The sequence below is a fragment of the Rhopalosiphum maidis genome, chromosome 2 (genome assembly GCF_003676215.2).
Source record: "Rhopalosiphum maidis isolate BTI-1 chromosome 2, ASM367621v3, whole genome shotgun sequence".
Taxonomy (NCBI): Eukaryota; Metazoa; Arthropoda; class Insecta; order Hemiptera; family Aphididae; genus Rhopalosiphum; species Rhopalosiphum maidis.
Genome location: NC_040878.1, coordinates 81,727,079 through 81,751,926, shown reverse-complemented (window position 1 = coordinate 81,751,926; position 24,848 = coordinate 81,727,079). Strand labels below are relative to the sequence as shown.

Genomic DNA, 24,848 nt, shown 5'->3' with positions numbered 1-24,848 from the left:
ATCAGAAAAGTTCATTAAGCTGAAACAGCCGAATTTAATAACTTAAATTTTCTTTTAAGACCTAAAACCCAAAACTCGAATAAACAATTCTGGTGCAAAGTATTTCCTGTATTATGATGACATCTAAAATTTTAAAATAGATAGTAATACGGTAATTGACCTTAACTTGGATAATATATGGATGTTTTGCCACCTTACAGCTTTTGAGGATTACATTTTTTTTCTTTTTAATTTAGGATGTCCAATTACTCTATTTGATTTTTATGGACCATTGTCCATTATACAGTAATAAACAAATGTTGATTTTTGAAAATTAAAATTAAAAGTATACATATAAGGATTTTCTGGTGATACAAAAATAAAAATTTGAACCACTCAAATTATGCCACTATCTACTATTTTTTTTTTTTTTGGAAGATCTGGAGTTTTGAAAAAAAAACAGGAGGAAAGGTGCTGCAGTTCCCAACATCCAAGAAGTTATTTATGCGAGTTAGATACCTATCCGTAATTCGTTAAAATTCGACCATCTGAGTTTTATTTGACCTTAAAATGAAAATAAATATATGCAATTATGAATTAATACGGCCTATTAATTTTTAATTTATTTTCTAGACGAAAAACCGAAATTTTGCCTACATTAGAAAAAATTGCATTTACCTACTTTAGATAGGGAGTAAATAATACACGGTAGTCGACGGTACCTATGTATGTTATACACATATATAATTAAATATATATTATTCTAAGAGAAGTTCATGCATGTATATAATAATTTTCATTCTTAAATATATTTACGATTATATTATTAATCATCGTTGATAGTTTAAATTTTGATATTAGAAAATAATAATTATCAGGAAATCTCTGCTGTAAAGTATGTATGAGTAAAATATACTATTATACCACGTCAGACGTCTTTGATTAATATTTTAATAAATAGGTCATGGACCATGGTAATAAATGTGTTAAATTTGAATTTAATAATAGATCATTAAATTTATAAGCATTACAAAAAATGATTCTGAGTAGAAACAGCTTTTATTTCTAAGAATATTTCATTATATATATTATTTTATATAATAGATATATTAGTCATTAATTTTTCTATTAGTATCAAACAATTGATTAAATCAATTTTATCCAAAAATAAAATGGTATCGATAATATTATAGGCTTATTATAGGCAGTGGTGTCATTTCAGTTTATGTTTGATTAGAGCAACTACTCACTGATTTGACAACTCAACATTTTTTCAACGGCAGATTCACATATGATAATGCCATAGTAGGTTGGTGGGGGGGTAAATTTTCAGGTATATAAACTTCACACACAGGATTTAGAAGTATTAAATATAAATAATTTTTTCAAATATTTATTAGAATTAAAAAGTAAAATAGAATAATTGAGTAATAAATAAATAAATAATAAATAGGTAATAGGTACCTTTTAATATTGATTTACAAGTAGTTAGCAATATGTACAGTCACATAATGTAAACATTAAACATCTTGATTAATAATATAATATACTTCTTTAAAGAATACAACAAAAAAATTAACAATAAATTTTTATTTATATAATATCAATATTTAATATTATGATTTATGACAATGGCCTTAAGTTAAAAATAAGACTTCTTATAATTTTAAAATGTGCCGACTTAAGAGGTTGATGTAAATGATAGACTAGGGTAAATGCCCAAGTTGCCCCCCCCCCTCAAATGGCGCCACTGATTATAGGTAGTAATTAATATAATACTACTATCTGTTATTAACTTATTACCTTTACCTATGTAATCCTTGTAAAAAATTGGTATGATTTAAGATATTACATTCCAATATTTGAACATTACATATTGTGGTTATGGACTATGAAGTAATCATCATGTTCTTTGTATTACGTTTTCAAGTCAAAATGAACAATCACTAAACATTTAATGAATCAATATTGATCTTGTGGTGACGTGGTTAATTCATTCAATTTTTTATGCAACCTAACTTTAAACTGTCGTCTGTCATCATATTTTGAGTATAATTGTGTGGTCCGTGAACAGAATTGTCTTATTATGTATAAAAATTAAATAATATAAAACGATTTGGAACGAATGCAACGAATAGCTCTCGAGTGAATTTTTTTTCAAAATGTGTTTCTGCATACTTAATTTGATGGTACTTTCAAAAAAAGCCGGCTGAACTTATTTTGGAAGTTAAGGCCAAAAAACTTAAAAATGTTCAATTTTTTCAAAAATCGTGTTTTCGAATTTAAAATACAAAAAATTAAGTTTTTAGATTTTTATTTTTTTAGAAATATTTCTATTTATATACTCAACATTTTAGTGGAATCAAAATTTGCCTATCGTACTTACTTTTTATGTTATTGTTAATAATCCACAAAAATCTGAACTATAAAGTTATTTTAAAAATTTGCATAATTGAGAAACTCAAAATTGATTTTTATGACTTTGTTTTTCATTCAATGAATAACAACATAAATTAGTTTTTGGTGGAATCAGAATTAACTTATATTTTAAAAATGTTACCAATTTTTTCATAATGTATAATCATGATTATAATGAAATCAAAAACCATTTCACGGTGAAAATACGCCCAGTCACGTTGAGCAATCTCTAACTCCTATTTTTAGTAGATATTTTGATATTTTTTTCTGGCTCTCAAGTCTCAAAGATGTCGTGAAATTTAAAAATAATAATAAAAAAAAAACTAACAAAAACTAATAGGTACATGCGTATAAATTTATTGCTACATTTTTAATCTAAAACTAGGGAAAGCTGATTTGTGAGTTCCCCAGGCACGTATAAAAAAAAATGTTGAGCGGGGGTTACAAAATTTAGCAATACAAATTGTGCCACAACATAATAAAACAATTTTTTCCTCGTTACTTGAAATTATTTCAGAGGGGGGGGAGGAATCCCCCTGTATACGTGCCTGGAATTCTATGTCCTACTTTGTATAATAAAGATAATCTACATTCTACATAGATCCATGGTAAATATGTACATAGGTTCACGTAAAGGCGTTTAAGGTAGGATCACAATGACTTATATTATTTGTATTTATGTGTCATTACCTACTTAACTATTAATTTTTATTAAATTTATTAAGCATATTTTTACAAGCGTAAGTTTGATTTTTTATGTTTATATTTTATAATGTTTTTCGTTTACACATAACGTAGTATTGTATCAATAAGTATAAAATACGGCAAGACGTAAGAATTAATAATTATATAAAATATAATACAACATTATATACAATGTATATTATAATTATATACCTAATATAATACAATTTCGTTATTTTAAATAATTTTTTGTTTTTTACATCTGCATTTAAATTAATGTGTTTAGTTTTAAACATTTAATACACACATAAAGACATGTGGAAGCACCAATAACGCGAAAAAAAAGAATTGGTGGTGGTGGGGAGGGGTATCATAATAATACAAGTATAATATTGGCGGCTCAATTATTTTTTTTTTCATAGGACACTAAAATCTTTTCAACCCACTTATCCTTGAAATGAATTTACATTTATAAGTCATTCAGTGACAACTAATAACTGCTTATAGTAAGGCAGTATTTATTCTACAACCAATTTTTTATTTGGCCCACTTGTTTTAAAAATTCTTGGTTGTGCCGTCTTTAGTTCTTAATATTTTATATTCTTATTTTCATTTATTATTTTATATGAATTCTAAAATTAGGCTCTAAAGATGCAGGGCTAGACTTCTTTTCAGACCAGAAGCTCAAGCTACTATGAAACAGTTTTTAATCACCCAAATAGTTTCCTTGGTTAATGTTGGGGGGTTGGATGGTTGACAGTATTTTGACAAAATTTACCACCCGTCTCTGTTTTAAATGGAGAAAAAAATAGGTTACTATTACTTGACGTCCATACTAAATAAAATAAAAACACCGTTAAAATTTACTGTAACAAAATAAAATAATATATATTTAGGTATTATAAATACACCGGGCAATAATAAATGATTGAATAATAAAACAATTATTGTTATAAAAACCAACTGATGATATTAGAATTATCAATACAGCTTTAGTTTTACAATATAATTTACCACAGGCAATGTCATCCACAATATTAATTAAATAAAAACTACGCGGATTTAAAATTGTTTAAAAAAATACAATACATCTCTCACTCGTTTTTACACCCACTATTTTTATTTACATAGAAAAATATGCATGAAATAGTGGGCATTTCAAAATCGGAACGTCTATAAATAAAATCTAAGTTATATATTTATGTATAAAAAAGGTATATTATATTCAGTGCGTTTAACAATAATAGTTTTTTTTTTTTTAAACACGTTGAGCTCAATATTGTGAATTAATGAGTAAACCTTACATAATAATTCTATGTTTTGAAAATTATTGATAATAATAATTGCTAATGATACGTATTATGAAGTGGCTACTTATTAGTTATCTATCAAAAATTCAAAAGTACTAAGGTATTTTAAATGGCCTGTAAAAATACAAAATGTTTTAATTATTGTTGACAAAATTATACTTTTTTCTCATCTCTATACACACTGTTGTGTTTGTAATTAAATAAATGTATTACTATTAGACCTTATAATGGTAATTAATAATTATATATTATTGTTAAAGCCCAAATTAATTTTTCCAAGCTCTCTTTTTCTTAATTTATTTACATTTTAAATAAGAAGAATTAACATATGACGCTAGAATATAATATTACTGGAAATTGGAAACAACCGTAAAAAAATATAACTTTGTTATTGTTAATCATTTGATAATTGATTAAACGAGTCCTTTAATTTTGCTACGATAGAAATGGATTAGGTGACGGCACAAGTGGTGGTGGCAAAGTCGAAGTAGTTGGACCACTGAAGGCGGTTGGAGCCGTTGGTTGATTGGCAAATGGAGGTTGTGGTGTTAAACCAAATGGATTCGCCATACCTAAAATAATTTTAAAAAAAACTTAAGAATAATATAGTAGATATAACTATTTACAAATATATATTCTTTCATATCTAAATTTAAATAATTATAAATAGTTTAATATATTGTGTTATTATGAACTTAAAATAAATAAATCTGTTTAAACAAAACATTGTTTATTATAATAAATTTGAAGTAAAATATGTTTAGATTATTAATTACAATATGAGAGATGTTAATAACTTAATTTGTATGACCAAAATTGAAGGTAAATAAGTTATAAACAATTATCTGCATATGTAATAATGTAATATAACTACAGACTTCTATAGAAGTCTGTGAATATAACAAAACCATTAAATTATTGATAAAGAAAAATACATACCAGGTGGCCGTATTTGTGCAACTGGTGTTGGATTAATAGGAGCTGTTACTAGGTTATCCAAATTTACTAAAGCAGAATTTTCTCCCAAGAAACTGTGTGGTGTTTTTTTACCCGACGTGGAACCTTGTGAAGTTCCTAGTAGTTCATTATTTAAATGGGATAGGTCAAATGGATCAGCAGTAGGTTCTAAAAAAATAACATTAATATTAAAATAATATAAACATTTATAAAAAAAATTCTGATTCTTAATATACTTGTTTGTAATGATCGATTTCCTAAAAGAGCAAATTCATCAAATTCTTGATTTGGTTTATTTAAAGGTTGAGCAGTTGTCGCAGGAGTCCAAGGGTCTGGGGGAGCCATTGCTGCAGCTGATGAATTTTGAGATAACCAAGGATGTACACCTTAAAATAAAATTTTTGAATTACATAATTCTATGTATCAAAATGTGTTTATTTTTTTTACTTACCATTGTTTATTGTATTAGGCAATACATGAGCTGAAGCAGTGGCATTTTGTTTTTGTGTAACAGGTGACCAAGGGTCAACAGCTCGGCTGGGCGTTCCATTATTTAAATCTCCATTAGGCCAATTTAAAGGCTAAAATTAAACGTTTAATTTATGACGACTACTAATAAAGAGACAGTAAAATTATTTTTTATTATCTATATATATAATTGTAATGATTAAATATTATTTGAAAAAGATATAAATATTAAATATATAACTATTTTTTAATTTATTTTATATAAATAGCTTTTGTTAGTTTTATATAATAATCAAGACTCAAGAACAATTTAAAAATTAATTTTATTATTCTTATTAATGAGTTTTATATATAAATTAAATTACCTGTGGTTGAGTTTTTATTGGCATACCCCATGGGTCTGCTGTTGCTGCTGCCGTTGCACCATTTTGATCTCCATCATTGTCTAGGTCAATCCCCAATAGGTCTAACATATTACTGCTCTTCCCACTACTACTATTGGCTCCAGATTCTGAACCACTACTTAAATATTGTTTGTTATTTAATCCAAATAAGTATATTTAATTTTTTTATAACTTTTATAACTTATAATTAATTTAAATTTACTTGAATTCATTTTCACTTTGAGACAATGCCAGTTTTAATCGCACATCATCACTACGCCTTTTTTGTTCTTCTTGTTCTGCTTCTTCTCTAGACATAGCCAAAGCTAGTTGTAATTGTAATTCTTCTTCACCAACAGTCTGTGGACGTGCACTTTCTAGTTCCGCTTAAATAGATAAAACATATATTAAATGCTGAAGTAATTTCACAAATAAAAAAATTATATTAATACTTGATATAATAAATTATTAATACTTAATACTTATATTGTCATAACTAAGATTATAAAAGCATAAATTGTAACAATAGAATTTTATATTTTTTCTATCCAAAACAAAGTGTAACAAATTTCTATACAGCCCAAAATTATGAAATAAATAATAAACTAATTAAAAGGATTGTACAATTAAAAGAAAAAAAACACTGTGGTATTTTTTATACAGTTAAAAACCACTAAACAAATTAAAATGATAAAATAGCTGAACAGGAAATAGTAAATAAATGTTGGACACTCATCTTGCTTTGTTCACCTTGAGTCAAGATAAATTGTAAACATTATACATATGAAAAAAAATATATTTAATGAAATGATTCTATGTAAAGTTCAGTTAAAAATTATGAATTTGAGAATCTAACTAAAAATAATTTTGAAGACATTTTATTATGGTTATAATACATTCTAGTTAAACATTTTAAGAACAATTAAGTGAAAAAAAAAGTATTTTAAATCATTTCATAGCAACTACTTTTAAAGTCTTATATTAACTTAAAGTTCATAAGCTTGGGATAAAATGTTGTTACACTAAGTTAAAAAATAGAAACAAGAAATTCTACCATTTTGATCTTTTATAAAATACAATAACAATCAACAAACCTTTTACAGGAGGTCGTGTATCATATAAACCATAGGAATCTCGGAACTACAAAAAATAAATAAACTATTATTTTATGATTTACAAAATTATGCATTTATACTTATAGAACTTATTTTAAATATTAAATAGTACCATGATTTTAATATATACATTTTTTTTTTTTATATAACAATTGAATAGTTTTAAATTTAGAATATGTTTTCCAATTGATATTTAATAATTTAGAGTGAAGAGGAAAAGTCAGGGTAAAGTAGATTCTAAAAAATAAAAAACTAGTAAGTAGATATCTACTTTTTCAAGTAAAGTAATTGAACCATTTTAAAATGTATAATTTTAATAATCATAATATTACTATACTATACTATGATTTAAAAATAATTTAATGTTCTATACAAATACAATTGCTAAGTTGTTAATATTTTAATTACTAGTCTCAGAAGTATCATTAAAAGATTAAACTATTATTACTATTATAACATAATTAGACATTAGTAGATAGTACATGCATTTTTGTTGTAAACCATAAAATCTTATGTAATAAACTTACCAATGGATATTTGGGACTTTGTGGAGTTGTCTAACCAAGTGTATAGCGTAAACAAAAATAAAGAAAATACATAATAACCACCACCATCATTAAATTACTAAAATATAATACAAATAAAAAATCTTTACATTTCCATCACTGCCAAAACTAGAAATTTTTTGTGCAGATCGTTCTTTTGCTTTTATTGCACGTGCACGTTCGGTCTTTAATCGTTCATCATCATCTAATAAAGCTACTAGTTGTGTAGCTGTATCTCTAACTCTTTGTCCTTTATCTTTATTATCTTCTATATGTTGAAATGTTTCTAATGTTTTAATGGCAAAACGATTTTCCTTGCATTGTTGGGCAACCTAAGAACAATAAAAATCATTAATAAGATCATGCTAAAAATATGGATTATTTATACTTTTTCACTGCCAGTCTTTATTAAATATTCTAGAAGAATAAGTGCTTTATGAACATGTCGCCAGTTTCTTCCATGATCGTTAAGTCGCTTCCAAAGAATTGCCATAATTTCAGAAAAGGCAACTACATTATAAGTTAAGTCAGCAATTTCAGCCATTAGTGTACTGCTTGGACCCCACTGATCATTGCTGGTTGCCTCACGCACTTTTACCTAAAATGCAATATGCGTTATATGCGATATAATTGTTTATAAACTTGTACTCAACACAATTTATTTTCTTGTTAAATATAATACAATTATTTTAGTAATTATTTTTGAAGCGTGACTAATAAGATTTAACATATAATTATCTAGGTCAAAATATTAACGATAATTTATTACTAAATAAAGTATGTTAGATATATATATATATATATATATATAAATAAATTAAAATAATTTAACAATAGAATACAAATTTATCGTCAAAAAACAAATTTACTAACCTGAGCATCAGAATAATTATGTGCTATGTTTTTAATATTTCTTCTTAGCCCAGCAACATTAACTTGCATTTCTTCTCGCTTCTTCATCTAAAATTCAAAATATAAATTAGGTATATAACAGGAATGTATAATATACTATGTACAATTTAATTTCAAATTGAGTTTTATTTAAAATTAATTTTAATTTAAAAAAGTATATTTAATGTTTATAAAAATTATACGCATCAATTATATATTAAAAAAAAAAAAAAAACAATTAAAAGGATGTCGAGCAACATTATTATAAATTATTAATCCGGCTTATAACAGTAAATATCAAATAATTTAGATAGGTGCATGCCAATTAAACATGATCACGTTAATTCGAAACGGTGTTAAACTCAGTTAATCATACCTAATTAATTGTAGTATGCTAACAATGTTTTTATTCATTGATTTCTTTGAAATATTTACCAATTATTAATAATATACAAATATTGAAATATTTAATATACTTATATTAGTAATTGTCATTACTGATCTTACTTAAATGTTATCAATTATCATTCAAATATAAAATTAATTATTTTATATGTCAAATATTTACGGTTAGTATTTATTTTGTGGTAGAACTTTTAATTTTATATTCAAATACAATTATAACCTAACCCGCAATGTAAAAATTTATTGATTATTGAAACCTTAAAATAGTTAAAGAAATGTAAATTTAAATATAAGTTCACTGTTAGTATTATAACTAATTCAGTACTTAAAATATTCATTATTTTGGAGTTAGATAATTAATATTTAATAGCATATAGCTACAATATAATGTATTTACTATTTATATATTTAAACCAACTAAAAATTAATTTTGATTTTATATTTTGTCCATAAAATACGATGGTTTTAGAATACTAGAACATTAATTAACCTTATAACACATACTTAGATAAAACATTTTATCTACTTAAGTGAATAAAAATGATAAATGTATTTTTATGATTTTTTTAATCTATCACCTAAATTTACATATTTAAATAGAATTAATACTTATAGAAATAGTAGATGTCAAAAAATATAGTTATTTTCTTTTAATTTGTAATACTGAGTGGCTAAATTATACTATAAAAAAAATATTATTATAATATGCTTATATTTATACAATTTTTAAAAATGCTTTTTTTTTAAATTACTATAATTGATTTTATAGAAAAAATTGTATGGGCTATTAATAAAAAATCAGAATTTTTTATTCAAGCACATCCTTAAAATAATGTATTTGACTACAATCACTTATTTTACAAGTGAAAGTAATAACAGCAGTGGCGGGTTTAAGAGGGTGGCTATGAGGGCATTAGCCCCTCCCCCCTCCATGGGATTAAGCTATCTTTTTTTCTAAAGCAAGTATTATGATTTATCAATAATTGTTATAAAATATTGTCATAGAAGAATAATATGGTTATTAATGAATGCTCTGACACACAGCATGGTCTCTGTAAAATTATATAACTGCTCGCCTCGATTCGCGTACAGCTAAGTAAATCTTTGAACCCTCCCCCTTGGTGAGTGATAAAATCCGCTCCTGAATAATAGTATTCTTTAAATAATAATATACAATTTTAACTTTAATAAAAAACTTAAATACTAAAGTGATTTAAACTATTTAATATTAATAAGAATAATATGATAAATTTTAATCTTAATATAATACAATATCTAGTTTGATTAAAATTTAATAATCCAAAACATTAATGAAAATACAAGGATATAGTTTATACACATTTATTTTTTATAATTAAATGGTGATCACTTTCAAGGCCATTATCAAGGGAGGATTTAGCAATTAACCCCCACTGAAATTGTTTTTTATTATTATAACTTAAGTAGCAAGCTAAATACAAAACATTAAAAAAAAGGTTATTATGATTAAACAAATTGAAAACTATTTTTATTAGTTTAAAATCTCTAGTTCTTTAAATTACAGGATCGATAATTGATGGTAATATCTAGGTAGGTATTAATTTTGTTTACAATATGCATGTTATACTAAAGAACAAATAAATAACAACTAAGAAATATCTAACATCAATTATGATTGGGATGTATAATATTGAAATGGAAAATAGATTTTACAACTTTTAAACATTAGTCTTAAAATTAAAGGTATTTATATGACTTTATAGCATAGTTCTTTCAATTTATCATCACATCAATAATATATATTAAACATGTAGACAAATACTATTATACTGAATACATTATTGTAATATACAAGATAAGCAAACAGAATACAAAATTTGTCAAGGACGCATTAATTCTTAAAAGAATTTTTTACTGAAAATACAAGTTTATCTTTAAAGTGCCTACTTATGAACAATAACGTATGGTTATTAAAATATATAAGCAACCAATAATTAACTACTAACACTTATGCTTTGCTCATTATTATTGACAAATATAATTGTACAGAGAATTATTAATAATGATTAATATATCAGGTAGACTATTATGACAATTTTTAATATGGCAATGTAATGCATTAGTCGTTTCAGATTAAATAGGATTAGATTAACAAGTATTAGTATAATTATCAAAAACCGTATTTGTTTTGATTACAAGTAGGTAAAATATGAGGTTAAAGAAAAATTGTTTATCGAAAGCATTATATTAGATAAGTAACAATTAGAATGAATGCTGATTAGGTTAAACTCAACTCTACAGCTAGAGAATATTATGAATACAACTGAATAAAAATATATTATATAAAAAACAAGTAGTTTAATTTGAATTCTGAAGGTAATCAACATTTTTATTATTTGAGAAACTAACATACTATACAAGCACTTCAATTTTTATAAATTGTCACTTAAAAATCTTATTTTTTATACCTTTGTCTTAGTTACATGCACTATACAGATTAATTTAAACTGGGTTGATATGATAACATAAGACGTCTTGTAGCCAGGTCTTTAGTTGGCTGTGTGCAAATCGCAGATTTTTAAATTATTTTTAACAGTAAAGGATAGAGCTTCAAACGATAAGACTATTAGTACTTATATAGACATTTATGTAAAATAGGTATAGTCCGATAAGTCGCGTTTGTCAACATCAACACAAAAGAACTGGATTAGACTTCAGTCGGTAAATCCTAGGCGAATTTTGATATTAAATTTCTGACTAGGAGGATGACACATAAATCACCGTCAGTTACTCACCTCGATGACAATTGTTGATACGTTTTCGAGATTGAATAGTGTTTTCCGGTCAGACGACGACGGGCATAATAATAATAATATTATGGTATGCACGTCCGCAGCTGTGCGTGTAATTACAAGAGAACGTCTCGAAAACAAAAAAAAATAAATCACTAAAAACGCACTGAAAACGGCGATTGTAGCGCGAACCGCGTACGATGAGTCGATGCACAAAAGCGAATAATACGGATCGACGTTCGCCGCTCAGAAAATCGTATATTGTGTACGCCGATTCTATTATAGAATTATTATTGTGTCGTAAGTATGGCTAATATACATATATAAATCGTGTAATTGTGTGTGTGTATGTGTGTGAGCGTTTTGCGCGATCACTGTCTACTGCTACACAACACACCTCTTCGCACGGTCCGCGGACGTCGTCCTCCTCTTTTTCGGTGTGCGATATTTTGTTATTATTATGAATGAAAGGCGGCGGGAAGAGAGTGCGCCACAGAGAGGAATCGCCGAGTTGCCACTTAGTGTGTAGCGAGCCACCGACCACTAACACTGGTATACTATTTACTACTACTACTATTACTACTACAACGGTATACGACACCGCTCGGAACACGTCTTGCCCACCAAGAGTATGTACTGTTTGTAGTGGTGGCGGAGGCGGGCGAATGTTCAATCATTTCAATCCGTTCCGCGGCAGTCTGGCTCGTTGTAGCAACGCAAAATTACCGTGCCCCCACTCTCCGCCAGCCAATATTCATGCCGAAAGCGAATTCTTATCACCTATCACTCCATAATTTCGCGTTATCAGCTATTTTAGTAGGCACTACATGGGCCGGTGTTTGACCTGTTGTTCACCGTAGTACTGTACTCGCGGCTTTTTTTTAATTTTTTTAACGTTCCAACTTTCAACTTCTAAATCTAATCTTAAGTTAAATTATGCAAATAATTATTTTAAGGAACTATATTTGTTTTTATTGACTGTTTATTATTACTTAATTTGTTTTTTTTTTAGACAATTAACATTCGAAAAATAAAATATGTTGGAATATCCTACATTTAAAAATTATTCTCGTAAATTGATGACATTAACATTAATATTTAAAAATGATGAGGTCTTATTGGGTATGAAAAATCGTGGCATGGGAAAAGGTAAATGGAATGGTTTTGGTGGCAAAGTAGAACCCAATGAAACAATTGATGATGCTGCTAAACGGTAAACATTTTTTTAGAAGCAATTTAAAATAACATAAATGTTTAAGTAATTGTTATATAACTATAATAGCAATAATATTTATTTTTAGTGAAGTAAAAGAAGAATGTGGATTAGATGTCATATCTATGGAAAAAATTGGTATTATAGATTTTGAATATGTTGGTTCAAAAGAAATATTGGAAGGACATATATATTTTTGTAACCTATTTGAAGGTGACATAATTGAATCTGATGGTAAAAATAAAATCATATTAATTAAAAATATTATTTGTGTATAACTATCTAATATTAAATAGATTAATAATTTAATTATTTTATTTTAGAAATGGCACCAATAAAGTGGTTCAAAATTAAAGACTCTCCATGTGATACCATGTGGATTGATCATAAATTTTGGTTTCCTATGATATTGAAACAAATTCCATTTAAAGCACATTTCAAGTATTTAAATGATGATACAATGTTAGATAGTACCATTATATTACAAAATACTGTCAATAAGACTAAAGAAACTTGGGTAAATGTTGTTGTTAAAAAATATAACCAAATACTTGTTTGTAAACATGATGATGAATTAGAATACATAAATAAGCATAAACAAGTTATGCCAGAAGAGTCTATTGAAAATGCAGCTTTAAGGTTAGCTTAAATAATAAATGATTATTGATGAAACTAAGTTTTTATTGTTTCAGATACATAAAAAGTCAGTATGAAATAACTAGAGAGGAAGTACAAAAAATAGCTGTTGTTAATATTGAACTTCTTGATAAACCATATATTCAAGAAATTCATTTTTTTGTTTTAGATGTTGAATCAGCAAATGCTACATTAACTAATAGTAATTGTTTTAATTAATTCATTAAGTAGTTTAATAGATAGTGGCAGTATATAGAGGGTTATGTGAGTGAAGTTATGGTTATTAATTATAATATTTAATTCATTTTTAGCTGTTGTGGTTATGTATAAATACATCTTTTTAGTATTATTTGAGGGGGCTGTAGAAAATCAACAACAATTTCAGATGATTCATGTCTGTGTAGAAATTAATAAATATATCAGAGCATTTCAAATTTTGCTCTAATATTCAAAATTTTATGTTGAATCTATTTTTAGACTATCCAATTTTTATTGTTAATGTTTTTGCTTTATGAAATAATATAATATTTATGTTTTTTTTAGATTATCAATGGTTTGATATAAAAAACATACAAGCTCAGAAATTATGGCCAGATGATAAGTTTTTGTCAACCTTATTTATGATGAAACCATTTAATGCATATTTTCTAATTGACAATGATAATGTATTATGCAGCAAATATAACGACAATTAATAAAGTAAATTTTTCATTTATTAAGTGGGTGTGAATTTAAATTTAAGCTCAACTTTTGAAATAAAGGAAATATTTTATGGCAGAGGTTTTATCCTACAATAAATACTCAACATATTTGAATTTTGATGACTTGAAACCATCATTAACACAGATTAGTTTCTTGTTCCTTGAACATTCCTTGGGGACTGTTATACAAGATACAACTCAATATTATTTAACTAGAAATTATGTGAGTTAAATTTTTATTTATTCCTTTAAATTTGAGTTATTATTATTTGATCTTCAGTCTCCACATTCAAGTATAGTTTACTTTATAAAGCCATATACATATTGTATGTGAGAGGAAGGCTAGCAAATGTACTTAAATAATGTCAACTTAATTAATAGGTAATATATATATTGAGTATTACTAATTTAATGTTTTATTAAATTATTAAGTACTTACTCAAATTATAATAATTGTTGAAACTGTTAAAAGTATCAATTATAAAACTAATGTAGTAATGTTTGATAATATATGCTAGGATCTAAGATGAATAGTTAGCTAAATGGCAAATAGGTATTAAAACTTTGATTATATTAATTTGCTAATAGTATATCTTTCTTGTAAATGTTTTCTCTTCTCTATTTATGTATAACATGGTTTATTTTACTTTTAAATACATGGCGTTATGTTTTATTATTAGATTGAGTCAGCCTATCATAAAATTATAAGGTATAGTTATTATTTATTTTAATTATTTGAGCACTATATAGGTTTTTTTGTTTTTATATTTTAATTTTGATGTAAGTTATGGATTTTAAATTATTATTACTATATTATTTATGAATATAATTTTTTTATTAGACTAAACTGTAATGATATGAAAATATTTTTAACATTGAAATTTAAATTTGGGAGAGGGAACTGGATTGACAACAATCTCACCATTGAAAGCCCCTGATTTGTATCAAATTTCTAGTATACTACTTTTCAATCACTAGTTAATAGCACTATTTAAGTTTTGTTTAATTGTAGTTTGTATTAGGTATCATGTTGTAGTTTTTAGTTTTTAATATACAACAGATCTTATGATACAATTATATTTATTTTAATACCTTAAAGAACTTAACATTATACAGTTGACTCGTGATATAACAAAGTCAAATGCCTCCCTCAAATTACCCACAATTTGCAATAAAAATGTAATTATTATATTTACTTCAAACAATATTCAACTTAAGATTATTAGCAGTAGGCGGGGGAAAAAAATGTTGTATATTAATTAATAATGTATATGGTATAGTCTATAGTCTATACTTCTATAACCTGTTATAGAAAGCCATTAGTAGAATTATGGTGCAGTTCAATAATGAATATCCTTAATTCTCATAAAAGGTCGAATTGACATTTTTACGTTTTGCAACCACTTATATGTGTATAATGGGGTTCTCCTATGTATCAACAAAACAAAATATTGCAAAAGACTTGATGCCAAACCTGATATTATAATACAACTTTCATCAATAAGCCCAATAATAAGAATATTTGTAATAATAAAAAACAATTTCACTTATCTCATTAAAATTTAAACCTAATCTAATCAAAGTAATTTAAGTATCATTATTATTTTTATTTTTATTTTAACATATTTTTTAAATTAAATACCTTTAACACATTATTATTTTTGAAATAATTATAATTTTTATTGTAAATAATCCTAAAAAAAGCTAAAACTAAAAAATAAAAGTAGACATAAAAAATGGTTCCACAGATGAAAAATTATAAGAAACTGCCCAAATAAAGACCCTAGATCTACGCTAGGTTAATAAATAATAATAATAATAATTAATAAGGTATCATAGGTATAGTTTATATGGTTTTAAAATAATTTTTTCGATTTTAAAGTACAAGATCTAATCGTCTTTTTATTTTAGTTCATTCAAAATGTCATGAAGTGTGATAGAATTTTAACTGTAAATGGACAACATTTCTGATACTTAAAATCTATTCTAATAAATGGAAAGAAATTGTACATTTTACATGAAATTAATAAATATTTTACTTCAGAAATCTGTTACATAAATTTCAGTTTTGAAAATGTTCTTTTTGTCATAGTCGATACTAGGGTTGTTACTTGTTTCTAGAAAGTAAAATTTATAGTAATTTAAATATACCTGGATACATATTTTTGTTGTATATATTTAATGTATCTTTTGCACCATTTGGATTGTCTTAGCAGTGACCACTGAATATATTAATATATATTATATAATAATGCACTATTGTATTTACAACCTATCAATATCTAGGTACTGAATGGGATGCTCAATAATCTACAGTAGCATTCTCCAATTTAAAATTAAAAGATTATTTTTTATATCCTAACAAGCATTTTATTTATTAAACTAATCACAGCAAATGAAAAAGGATTTAAATAATTTGCTCAAGATTTTGAAGTTTGCTATATAACTGTTGATTATACTCACATTTCCTTGTAATATACACACAAAAAAATAATGACATCAATATTTGATATTTTATAACATTGAGAATAAAACAATTTACATTAGCACAAAATTAAAAAAGAAAAAAACTGTCAAAGTTGGTGTCAACCTAAGCTAAGAATTATATTACTGTTATTAATTTAAATTAAATTTGAGTCGTTAAAACATTTTACATTATTTTACATAGTAAATAACTAATTATTACCTATTTAAGGGTGAGTTGTATAAATACCAATATGTAAATGTGTTTATGTTTCTTAAGTTGTGTAAATCTAAACAGTTTTAATTCAACAATTCATACTTTACATAATATATTAATTTGTGTCGTTAATCTTTTGAGATTTAAATTTAAATTAAGATAAAGAACCATAATCATAATTATTATTCTATGCTCTAGCTCTATACAGGGTAGCTGCGCTGGTGAACTATGGTGGTACTGTAGTATTATCTTTGGATATATTATCTATGATACTATCATTACTATCTTAAATCTTGCTATCAAAGAATCAACACACTTTTTCGGACAATTGTTATAAAAAAAAGCAACCACCGATATCAATATAAAATATATCAATCTTTAGTTGTTGTTTTTCTTTTTTATTATATATATATATATATATGTACATCAATACAGTTATCAGTTAAGACAACAAACAGGGAACAAAGTACAAACACTACAAACTTTCAATACCTAAACAGTAAACTTTGACAATGATCATTCATGTAGTCATATGACATAATTATTACGATTTATGTCACAGAGTAAAGAATATGATGATTTCTGTTGTATACAAAAACCTATGTAGCAATCATTGGGTATGTTATCATGTTCAATAGTTTTTGAATTTAATTTAAAAATATTGTGCTCTCGGCTTGGTAAGTCCTTAATGTTTATAATCCATACTATATAATAACTTTATTAACTTCTAAATAAGATATATATTATTATAGTTAAATTATTGGTATTAACCATCACGTTTTTATCCCACATTCCTACCCTATTTCCCGTCTGGAAATGCAATTACCATCTACAGTATATTTCTGTGAAATCAATCCATTTCATAAATGTCTTCCTCTGGTCATAAATGAGGTGTAATGATCTGTGTAATAAGATATTCATGCTACATCATCTTGTGTAATTGTATCATGCAAATAGTAACATAAAAAAAAAATCATTGTTTTTTAAGGTACAGATTTAAGTGCACAACATCGGGATGATAAGCTTGATCAAATACTGTAGATTCTAATTTTGAATCTAATCTACAGTATTTGGCTTAATAAATGAAGTTTAAAAGATTATTAGTATAATTTGACCGTTAACTGTCGACTAATTGAGATGTCTTTTTTGCCAGAGGTAACTTAAATTGTGACGCTTATTTATTAATTAGTAATAATAACTGTATATTTTTAATTTTTTAGAAAGAACCATTGAAGTTTGATGTAAATCTTTGTGGAGCTCCTGAAGAGATAGTTCACTTAGTGGATAATATTAAAAAAGTACAGTTGAATTCTTAAGAAATAGAAATATTTCAATTTAAATCACATTTATAGTAAATACAATTTTTAGGTAGGAGAACAATTTTTGTATCATTGGAAAACATTTCCAATAATTTTACCACCTACTGCTATTGCAACAAAATGTCAATTAAATGGAAACGATTCAGCATATGGACCAGGTGAAGACTACTATTATGACTTACTATATAAGTGGTAAATATTTATTTACTTTTAGGTGTAGATTCAAATTGTACCTTGGCTAGGCGAACCATAACATCTATTCGGTCTATCAATTGTCGAGATTTATTTGTTCCACCATCCTTTGACGAATTGGATGCAGTGGCTGTAAATACCAAAGGTGAACCTAGACATCTAAATACCAAACAACTAGAATCTTTACGTGAACGCGGGTAAGTTCAGATAAAATATATTATGTATCTTAAACAGTTTTTATATGGATCTTCAAATTATGTTATTATTAAGTCTGGACAAGGATATACATGGAAAACCAAAGAAATTGAATTCAAAACAATTGGATACTATACGTAAACTAGGGTATGTCAAGGTTTTGACAAAACTTTAGGTTGTTGGTTATTGATTGGTTTTTGGCTTGTGCATTCATTTTAGTTCTGCAATTTATTTTTTATATTTATTTATTTAAATTTTATAAATTGACTATCATTATTTTGTTTTTAAAGAGAATTTGAAGTGGCTAGTATTAATTTTGTTGGTCAAACACATAAATGGAGATTAACAGAATGGTTACAAAAAGGAACTGAAAGAAATCGGGAAACACTCCTAGATGATTTAGCATTTGCTTTACAATTTTTATTAGTAACTGCAAGAGCTAGGCTATTTTCACATTTTTTTAGTATTGCAGAATCTATAAAAGCTATACTAATTGGTGTGATCAAATTAATTGGTAAGAATAAATTGACATTATATGCTTGATTTTTTTTTTAATACCAATTTTATTTTATGTCTACAGATATAATATTTGGAGTACCTTCTTTACAAGCACATAATTTACCAGAAAAAATAAGAGAAGAACGATGTCGTTATTTGGTTGCTGAATTAATTTGTCGAGTATGTTAATCCATATGAAACAATAAAATTAATGATAAATACTTTTCTAATTTTAAATATTGCAGCCTGAATTAGAGCATGCTTTGGAACATTTAGTAAGTTTTGTCCGAAAACAGTTGCGAAGAGCCGCTACAGAAAAATTTGAACCATCAAAAGAAGCAATGTGTCCTCAAATTCCTATTCCTTATCAGTTTTTGACTCCAAAAGTATGGTGCAATATTAAACATTCTTTTTTTTTTCAAATTTAAAATAAAACATTAATATTACAGCGCGAAGAAATCGATTTGAGGCTTTTTGATAGAGATATAATGAAAAAAGCATTACCTGTGATAATGGGGTTGTTGGAACGTGAGACACGAGGTTGGTTTTTACATTTTAGAGAAAAACTAATCTATGAATTAAAAACACAAAAGTTATCAGATGAAGAAATTGAAAAAGTAAGACATTGATAAAAAGTTTTATTAGAATTGTATTAATTTATTTTATTTTATTTTAGTCTGTTAATGAAGCTGTAATGAAAGAGTATTTACAACGTGTATACAAAAGTATAGTTAATAATGTAGAACTGCAGATGTTAGGTGATGGAATTCCTAATCTTTTGATTAACCAAGCACAATGCATTGTTCTTATGCACCGGTAAAATCTTTTTAAATGTAAGACTTACATTCATGAGTATTAATTCAAAATATTTTAATAGAGCTGTTGAAAATGTACAAAGGAAAATAATTAAACAAAAAAACACAGTGTCTCAAAGAATGCAATACACTTATCCTGTATTATCACGTATTGGCCCTTGGATGAGAGATAAACAAACCATTGCTGAGGTTGTAAAATCATTACCCAATATATTTATTTATTGTAAATTCATATGTATATTTATATGTTATTTTAGGAAAAATTTATCCAAGAATGTCAATGGAGTGCTCATGAAGAAGCATTAACTCTTTGTAAAGAATATAAATTACATCAAGCTGTCTATTTTTTACAAAGAGATTTAGCTTTTATGAGAGAAGTAAACATAATTTTAATAATTTTATATATTATTACCTTAGTATTCCATATATTTATAGAATAGGTTTTATATTGCACAGCATGCTTAATTTCTGTTAATTTCTTGCTTTTCTGTAATTATTCATAATGTGGTGATGTTTCATAGCTTATAACTAAAAACTTTAAAAAATTAAACAGCTAGAAATAGTCCCTGATTTATAGCCTTATTATAGTATGATAGTATAAATGTAGAATAGATATTAATGATAGGTATAGTTATTAATTAAGTGATTGCTTAAATTTAAGTTGACTACTGCATGATACATTTTTTTCTATATCATGCAATAAAAATAGTATATTATAGTAAATAAGTATAAAATAAGTGGTTTAAAGGAAATGAGGTGTAGCATTCTTATTTTTTTTTATATAAACTATTTCAAGTTAGTAGTTATCAATTAATATTAAATAATAATATATTATTATATATTATTTAGAGGGAACCGGTCTTGTCAAAAGAGCTTAAAGCTGTTAAAATTCCAACTAGAACTTTTCATTGGTTAACACAAATTTGGCTTCCAAAAAATTGGATTGTACGAAGATCTTTCCAAGGTCAATCAGAAACAATACCAACTGTATTGAGTTCAACAGCAACAGCTATAACAACACCTAGATCAAATCCAAGTCAAGTATGGATTACAAACATTATATTGATTATATAATTTGTATCATAATTTATGAAATGTTTAGGCTGTGTTTTTAGTGGAAAAAGAAATAACCCACACAACCACAACAAGATGGCCATTTTGGAGAGTTATTAATTTCCTATATCGCACTTGGACATGGACATGGAATGCTATGTTTTTCTTTGGTGTTAGTCATTTAAAAACTTAATGTATTTGTTCTTAAGAGGACACCATACTTGCATGTGTTGTCTTTGTCTTATTAACGTACATCATAACAAACTTTTGTTCAGCAGAATACATTTTGTGATGTTAGCTTTAATATTTAGAGTCTAGATAATATTTTGCATTTAAATTTGTTAATAGGTAAACTTACTCTAATATTAAAGCTAACGTCACAAAATGTATTCTACTGAACAAAAATTTGTTATGATGTACGTTAGTAAGACAGTGACAACACATACAGGTATGGCGTTCTCTTAATATTTTTCATTTATAATTCATTCTTATTTTGTTAATTTTTATTTTATAAACAGGTGGTTATACCATGGTGTAGTCCTGTAAGTGTACGTTCTTTGTTTTATTCTGAATCTTTTTATCCAGATTTAGAATTATCTCAAGTGAATGGTACATTATTTCCTAGAAAATCCTCACTTACTTCAACACTCCTATCTAGATTAAATTTACTTTGGCGGCACATATCAAAGAGTCGAACTCATTTTGAAACAAAACCCGATACAGGTAAATTTAAATAAATATTCAACAATAATATTTAGCTCATCGGATACGATTGTAAAACAATTTCTCACATTTTATTCATTCCTCAATTATTTCTCCCTATTGTACTTGTAAATTGTCACAATTTTCTTCTTAAATGTAATTACTTTACTTTCTTTTCTATGCCCTTTCTTTTTGACTAATTTAAATTTCTTTCTAGTCATTCAACTTTTACCTTGTTTATCTACAGTTATTTTTTCCATTTGAAAACATTTTTATATAATTCTTGCATTTTGTTTAGATTGTTTTAATTTTTTATAATTCTCAAAAAATGTACATAAAACTATAAAAAAATAATACTGAAATCATCAATAATATTTATTTTTAATCTTAGGGTTTATTGGTAAAGGAATGACAAGACACTTAAATCGAGTTTGGAACTATGTAATCAAAGGTATATTGGGAACTTTAGCTATGTTAATTATATTTCCAATTATATGTCTCTCTGCAAGTTTTGGAAGTCTTATGGTGGCATTAACTGGTCCATTATGGTGATTAACTTATAATTATTTTCAAAATATTAAAAATTATAAAATAAAACATTTTTGCAGGATGCCATTGGTAACATTATTATTACATGTGTTCAATGGGTTCATTTATGATTTGGACTCTCCAGCTGAATGGAAAAACAGATATTTTGTTGTGATTGAAGCAGTAGTATGGAATATGTTTTTTCAGGGTATTTTACAGCCATTGATAGCTTGTTTAATTGCTTTTATATTTTGTCCAATAATTACAGTAATTTTATTTTTCGGTAATTTTATTAACTAATATTATATTGTTTACATTGATTTGTTATAAATATTTTTCATTTATTTCTATTTTTATAGTTGCACTATTGAGGTATTGGTTTCGGTTAGCATGGGATAGTATTATATACCATTTGGTGATTAAAAAACGTGGACGAATACCAGCATGTGATAGTTTCATTGTCAAACGTGTTGCTGGTCCAGGTATGGCATCAGATTATTACTTTCAAATTCGTCCTGAGCAAGCTTTGGCTGCATTTGAGGCTAAAATGGAGTTGGATGAACTTAATGCCTATCAAAATCTTATGGAGCAAAAAATTCAACAACCACAAAAAGATTTTGCTCGCTTTGTTGATGTATGTTTTGGACCATTTAGTGCACATTTAGCCAAAAATGGAGTTTACCGAATTCTGGAAAAAGAAGCACAGGATTTAATGACAGCACTTCAAGATAAATTGGAAAGAAGATTACGAGAACTTCAATCTGGTTTATCAACAACTCTAAAATCAAAAATTAGATTAACTTCTAAGGATCTTAAAGTAAAATTTATATTATAATTTAATTATATGAATATTTTTATGATAATTTTTATATTATATTTAGATTACAGTTGCTTTAGCATCAAAAATGTTAGAATATTGGTATCCTCAACATGTAATGGAAAAGTTATCTATTAGTGAAGAAGAATTTTGGGAATCTAAAGGACTTTCTATAAATGATTGGTCTGCTCTTGCTGTTGTATTTCTTACAGATATATTTAGCTTAGATTTTCTTACACCATTGGATGATGCAGATACTAAATTTAAATTAGAAGTAATAAATATTAAACCTAAATATATTCAAATTCTTAATGGTATTTTCTCCTTAGACTGATCAAAGTGTAGATTTATCACGTTTTTATAATGCTGTTCAAAGTATTAATATTGATGGTCAATGCTCAGAAATGTTGGGCCCACTATATTCGTCACGTGGAAATATTCAAATTCAATCACCATATTTAGAAATTTCAGCTTTTAATCCTCGATCAAAATTACTACATTGCAAATTCAAAAAATTAGATAGTGCCTGGTATGTATTAACTGGTATATATATATATATATATATGTTTTATATATTTACAACTTTTTTTATCAAATTAATTTATATTTTGTTTTAGCAATAGCATTACGTATACAATGTTATTAGGAGGTCGTTTTAAAACTGGTACTCGCAAACACAAAGCATATTTGAGAACAAATTCTATGCCATTTCAACGTAATAAATCTCGTCCATGGAAACGAATACAACAGTCATATATGGCAGATAAAATGTGCATACCATTACCTGTTCCTCATCCAGCCCATATAGCATTAATAATACACAACCGGGATTCTGAATCTCCCATTCCTTTAGAATCTGAAAATTGCATTGGAATTTTGAGGTCTATACTACTTAATTATATTAAAAATTGACAATCATATTCATTTTGTTTAAAATTTTTAGAGCCTTAGAAGACCGAACATCTGATCCTACTTCAACTGATTATATTCCGGCTAGTAGTTTTGATAGTGCAGATTCTCGTAGTTCACTGACATCAGAAAGCGTAGAACCAGAAGAACAGAATGTTAATGTATATAACTGGCAACGTGATGATTGGATGTTGCGATCAAGGCAGACTGGAGCTGTAAGGGTAGAATTAGCATCACCTGAAGACATAAGTCTTGATTCCGAGTCTACGAGAGTTGTGTTTGGTACATTAGGGACAACTGTATGACTGAGTTAGTTTATACACTAGTTAATTATATCCATGACAAATAATGCAATAAAAATAAGTACTTGTATTAATTTAAACACCAAATAGTTAATTATATCAATGAAACAAAAATTACAGTATGTTCTGAGTATTATCTACTTATTTACCTTATTTACTTTTATATTTGTTAATAAGAGAAAAATCACAATAATCAAATGATTTAACAAATAATATGTACATAGATGTATAATCAACAAATAATTTATCTTATACATTATAAATCTCCTCGCATTTTTTTAATACCTAAAGTTAATTTAAGTGTAATATTTACTTCTAAATAATATTCTAGTCATTGTAATTATGTTTCAATATTTAGTTTT

General features: G+C 26.2%; 3 protein-coding genes across 12 annotated transcripts; 2 read left to right on the top strand and 1 right to left on the bottom strand.

Annotated features, from left to right (window-relative positions):
- Nucleotides 1-3,968: 3,968 nt before the first annotated feature.
- Nucleotides 3,969-12,466, bottom strand: LOC113554873 (epsin-2). Of its 3 annotated transcripts, none has more exons than XM_026958955.1 (12): nt 11,930-12,466; nt 8,733-8,819; nt 8,248-8,457; nt 7,970-8,191; nt 7,842-7,871; nt 7,294-7,339; nt 6,423-6,585; nt 6,182-6,338; nt 5,800-5,929; nt 5,585-5,734; nt 5,331-5,516; nt 3,969-4,963 (listed from the first exon to the last, which is right to left on the bottom strand). In XM_026958955.1, exons 2-12 carry the CDS (start codon nt 8,817-8,819, stop codon nt 4,827-4,829), a joined length of 1,518 nt encoding a protein of 505 aa, XP_026814756.1. In that variant the 5' UTR covers nt 11,930-12,466; the 3' UTR covers nt 3,969-4,826. The 3 variants fall into 3 exon arrangements, with proteins under 3 accessions (XP_026814756.1, XP_026814757.1, XP_026814758.1); XM_026958956.1 differs by having other exon boundaries at nt 3,970-4,963; nt 6,182-6,335; nt 11,930-12,414; XM_026958957.1 differs by lacking the exon at nt 7,842-7,871 and having other exon boundaries at nt 3,970-4,963; nt 11,930-12,415.
- Nucleotides 12,460-14,838, top strand: LOC113554874. Of its 3 annotated transcripts, none has more exons than XM_026958960.1 (6): nt 12,460-12,555; nt 12,939-13,139; nt 13,228-13,373; nt 13,463-13,778; nt 13,832-13,977; nt 14,319-14,490. In XM_026958960.1, the coding sequence occupies exons 2-6, from the start codon at nt 12,964-12,966 to the stop codon at nt 14,468-14,470; spliced, it is 936 nt and encodes a 311-aa protein (XP_026814761.1). In that variant the 5' UTR covers nt 12,460-12,555; nt 12,939-12,963; the 3' UTR covers nt 14,471-14,490. The 3 variants fall into 3 exon arrangements, with proteins under 3 accessions (XP_026814761.1, XP_026814759.1, XP_026814760.1); XM_026958958.1 differs by lacking the exon at nt 12,460-12,555 and adding an exon at nt 14,554-14,838 and having other exon boundaries at nt 12,688-13,139; nt 14,319-14,474; XM_026958959.1 differs by lacking the exon at nt 12,460-12,555 and adding an exon at nt 12,688-12,854.
- A 2,503-nt stretch (nt 14,839-17,341) lies between these two features.
- On the top strand, nt 17,342-24,761 carry LOC113554872. Of its 6 annotated transcripts, none has more exons than XM_026958952.1 (23): nt 17,342-17,773; nt 18,151-18,311; nt 18,377-18,454; nt 18,525-18,633; nt 18,690-18,864; nt 18,938-19,009; nt 19,153-19,376; nt 19,443-19,540; nt 19,606-19,746; nt 19,810-19,977; nt 20,037-20,176; nt 20,238-20,364; nt 20,433-20,552; nt 21,025-21,216; nt 21,278-21,400; nt 21,747-21,951; nt 22,322-22,478; nt 22,539-22,741; nt 22,818-23,275; nt 23,340-23,549; nt 23,605-23,804; nt 23,893-24,156; nt 24,219-24,761. In XM_026958952.1, the coding sequence occupies exons 2-23, from the start codon at nt 18,294-18,296 to the stop codon at nt 24,487-24,489; spliced, it is 3,753 nt and encodes a 1,250-aa protein (XP_026814753.1). In that variant the 5' UTR covers nt 17,342-17,773; nt 18,151-18,293; the 3' UTR covers nt 24,490-24,761. The 6 variants fall into 6 exon arrangements, with proteins under 6 accessions (XP_026814753.1, XP_026814754.1, XP_026814749.1 ...); XM_026958953.1 differs by having other exon boundaries at nt 18,145-18,311; nt 18,696-18,864; XM_026958948.1 differs by having other exon boundaries at nt 18,145-18,311.
- The last annotated feature ends 87 nt before the right edge of the window (nt 24,762-24,848 follow it).

Coding starts and splice junctions, on each gene's coding strand:
- LOC113554873 (XM_026958955.1), bottom strand. CDS start 8,819: ATGAAGAAGCGAGAAGAAATGCAAGTTAATGTTGCTGGGCTAAGAAGA. Junction 8,458..8,732: donor ATAATTATTCTGATGCTCAG/GTTAGTAAATTT, acceptor ATTGCATTTTAG/GTAAAAGTGCGTGAGGCAAC. Junction 5,930..6,181: donor CAATAAAAACTCAACCACAG/GTAATTTAATTT, acceptor GTTTAATTTTAG/CCTTTAAATTGGCCTAATGG.
- LOC113554874 (XM_026958958.1), top strand. CDS start 12,964: ATGTTGGAATATCCTACATTTAAAAATTATTCTCGTAAATTGATGACA. Junction 13,779..13,831: donor ATTGAAAATGCAGCTTTAAG/GTTAGCTTAAAT, acceptor TTATTGTTTCAG/ATACATAAAAAGTCAGTATG. Junction 13,978..14,318: donor AAATGCTACATTAACTAATA/GTAATTGTTTTA, acceptor TGTTTTTTTTAG/ATTATCAATGGTTTGATATA.
- LOC113554872 (XM_026958952.1), top strand. Junction 20,365..20,432: donor ATAAACAAACCATTGCTGAG/GTTGTAAAATCA, acceptor ATGTTATTTTAG/GAAAAATTTATCCAAGAATG. Junction 22,742..22,817: donor TACAGTAATTTTATTTTTCG/GTAATTTTATTA, acceptor CTATTTTTATAG/TTGCACTATTGAGGTATTGG.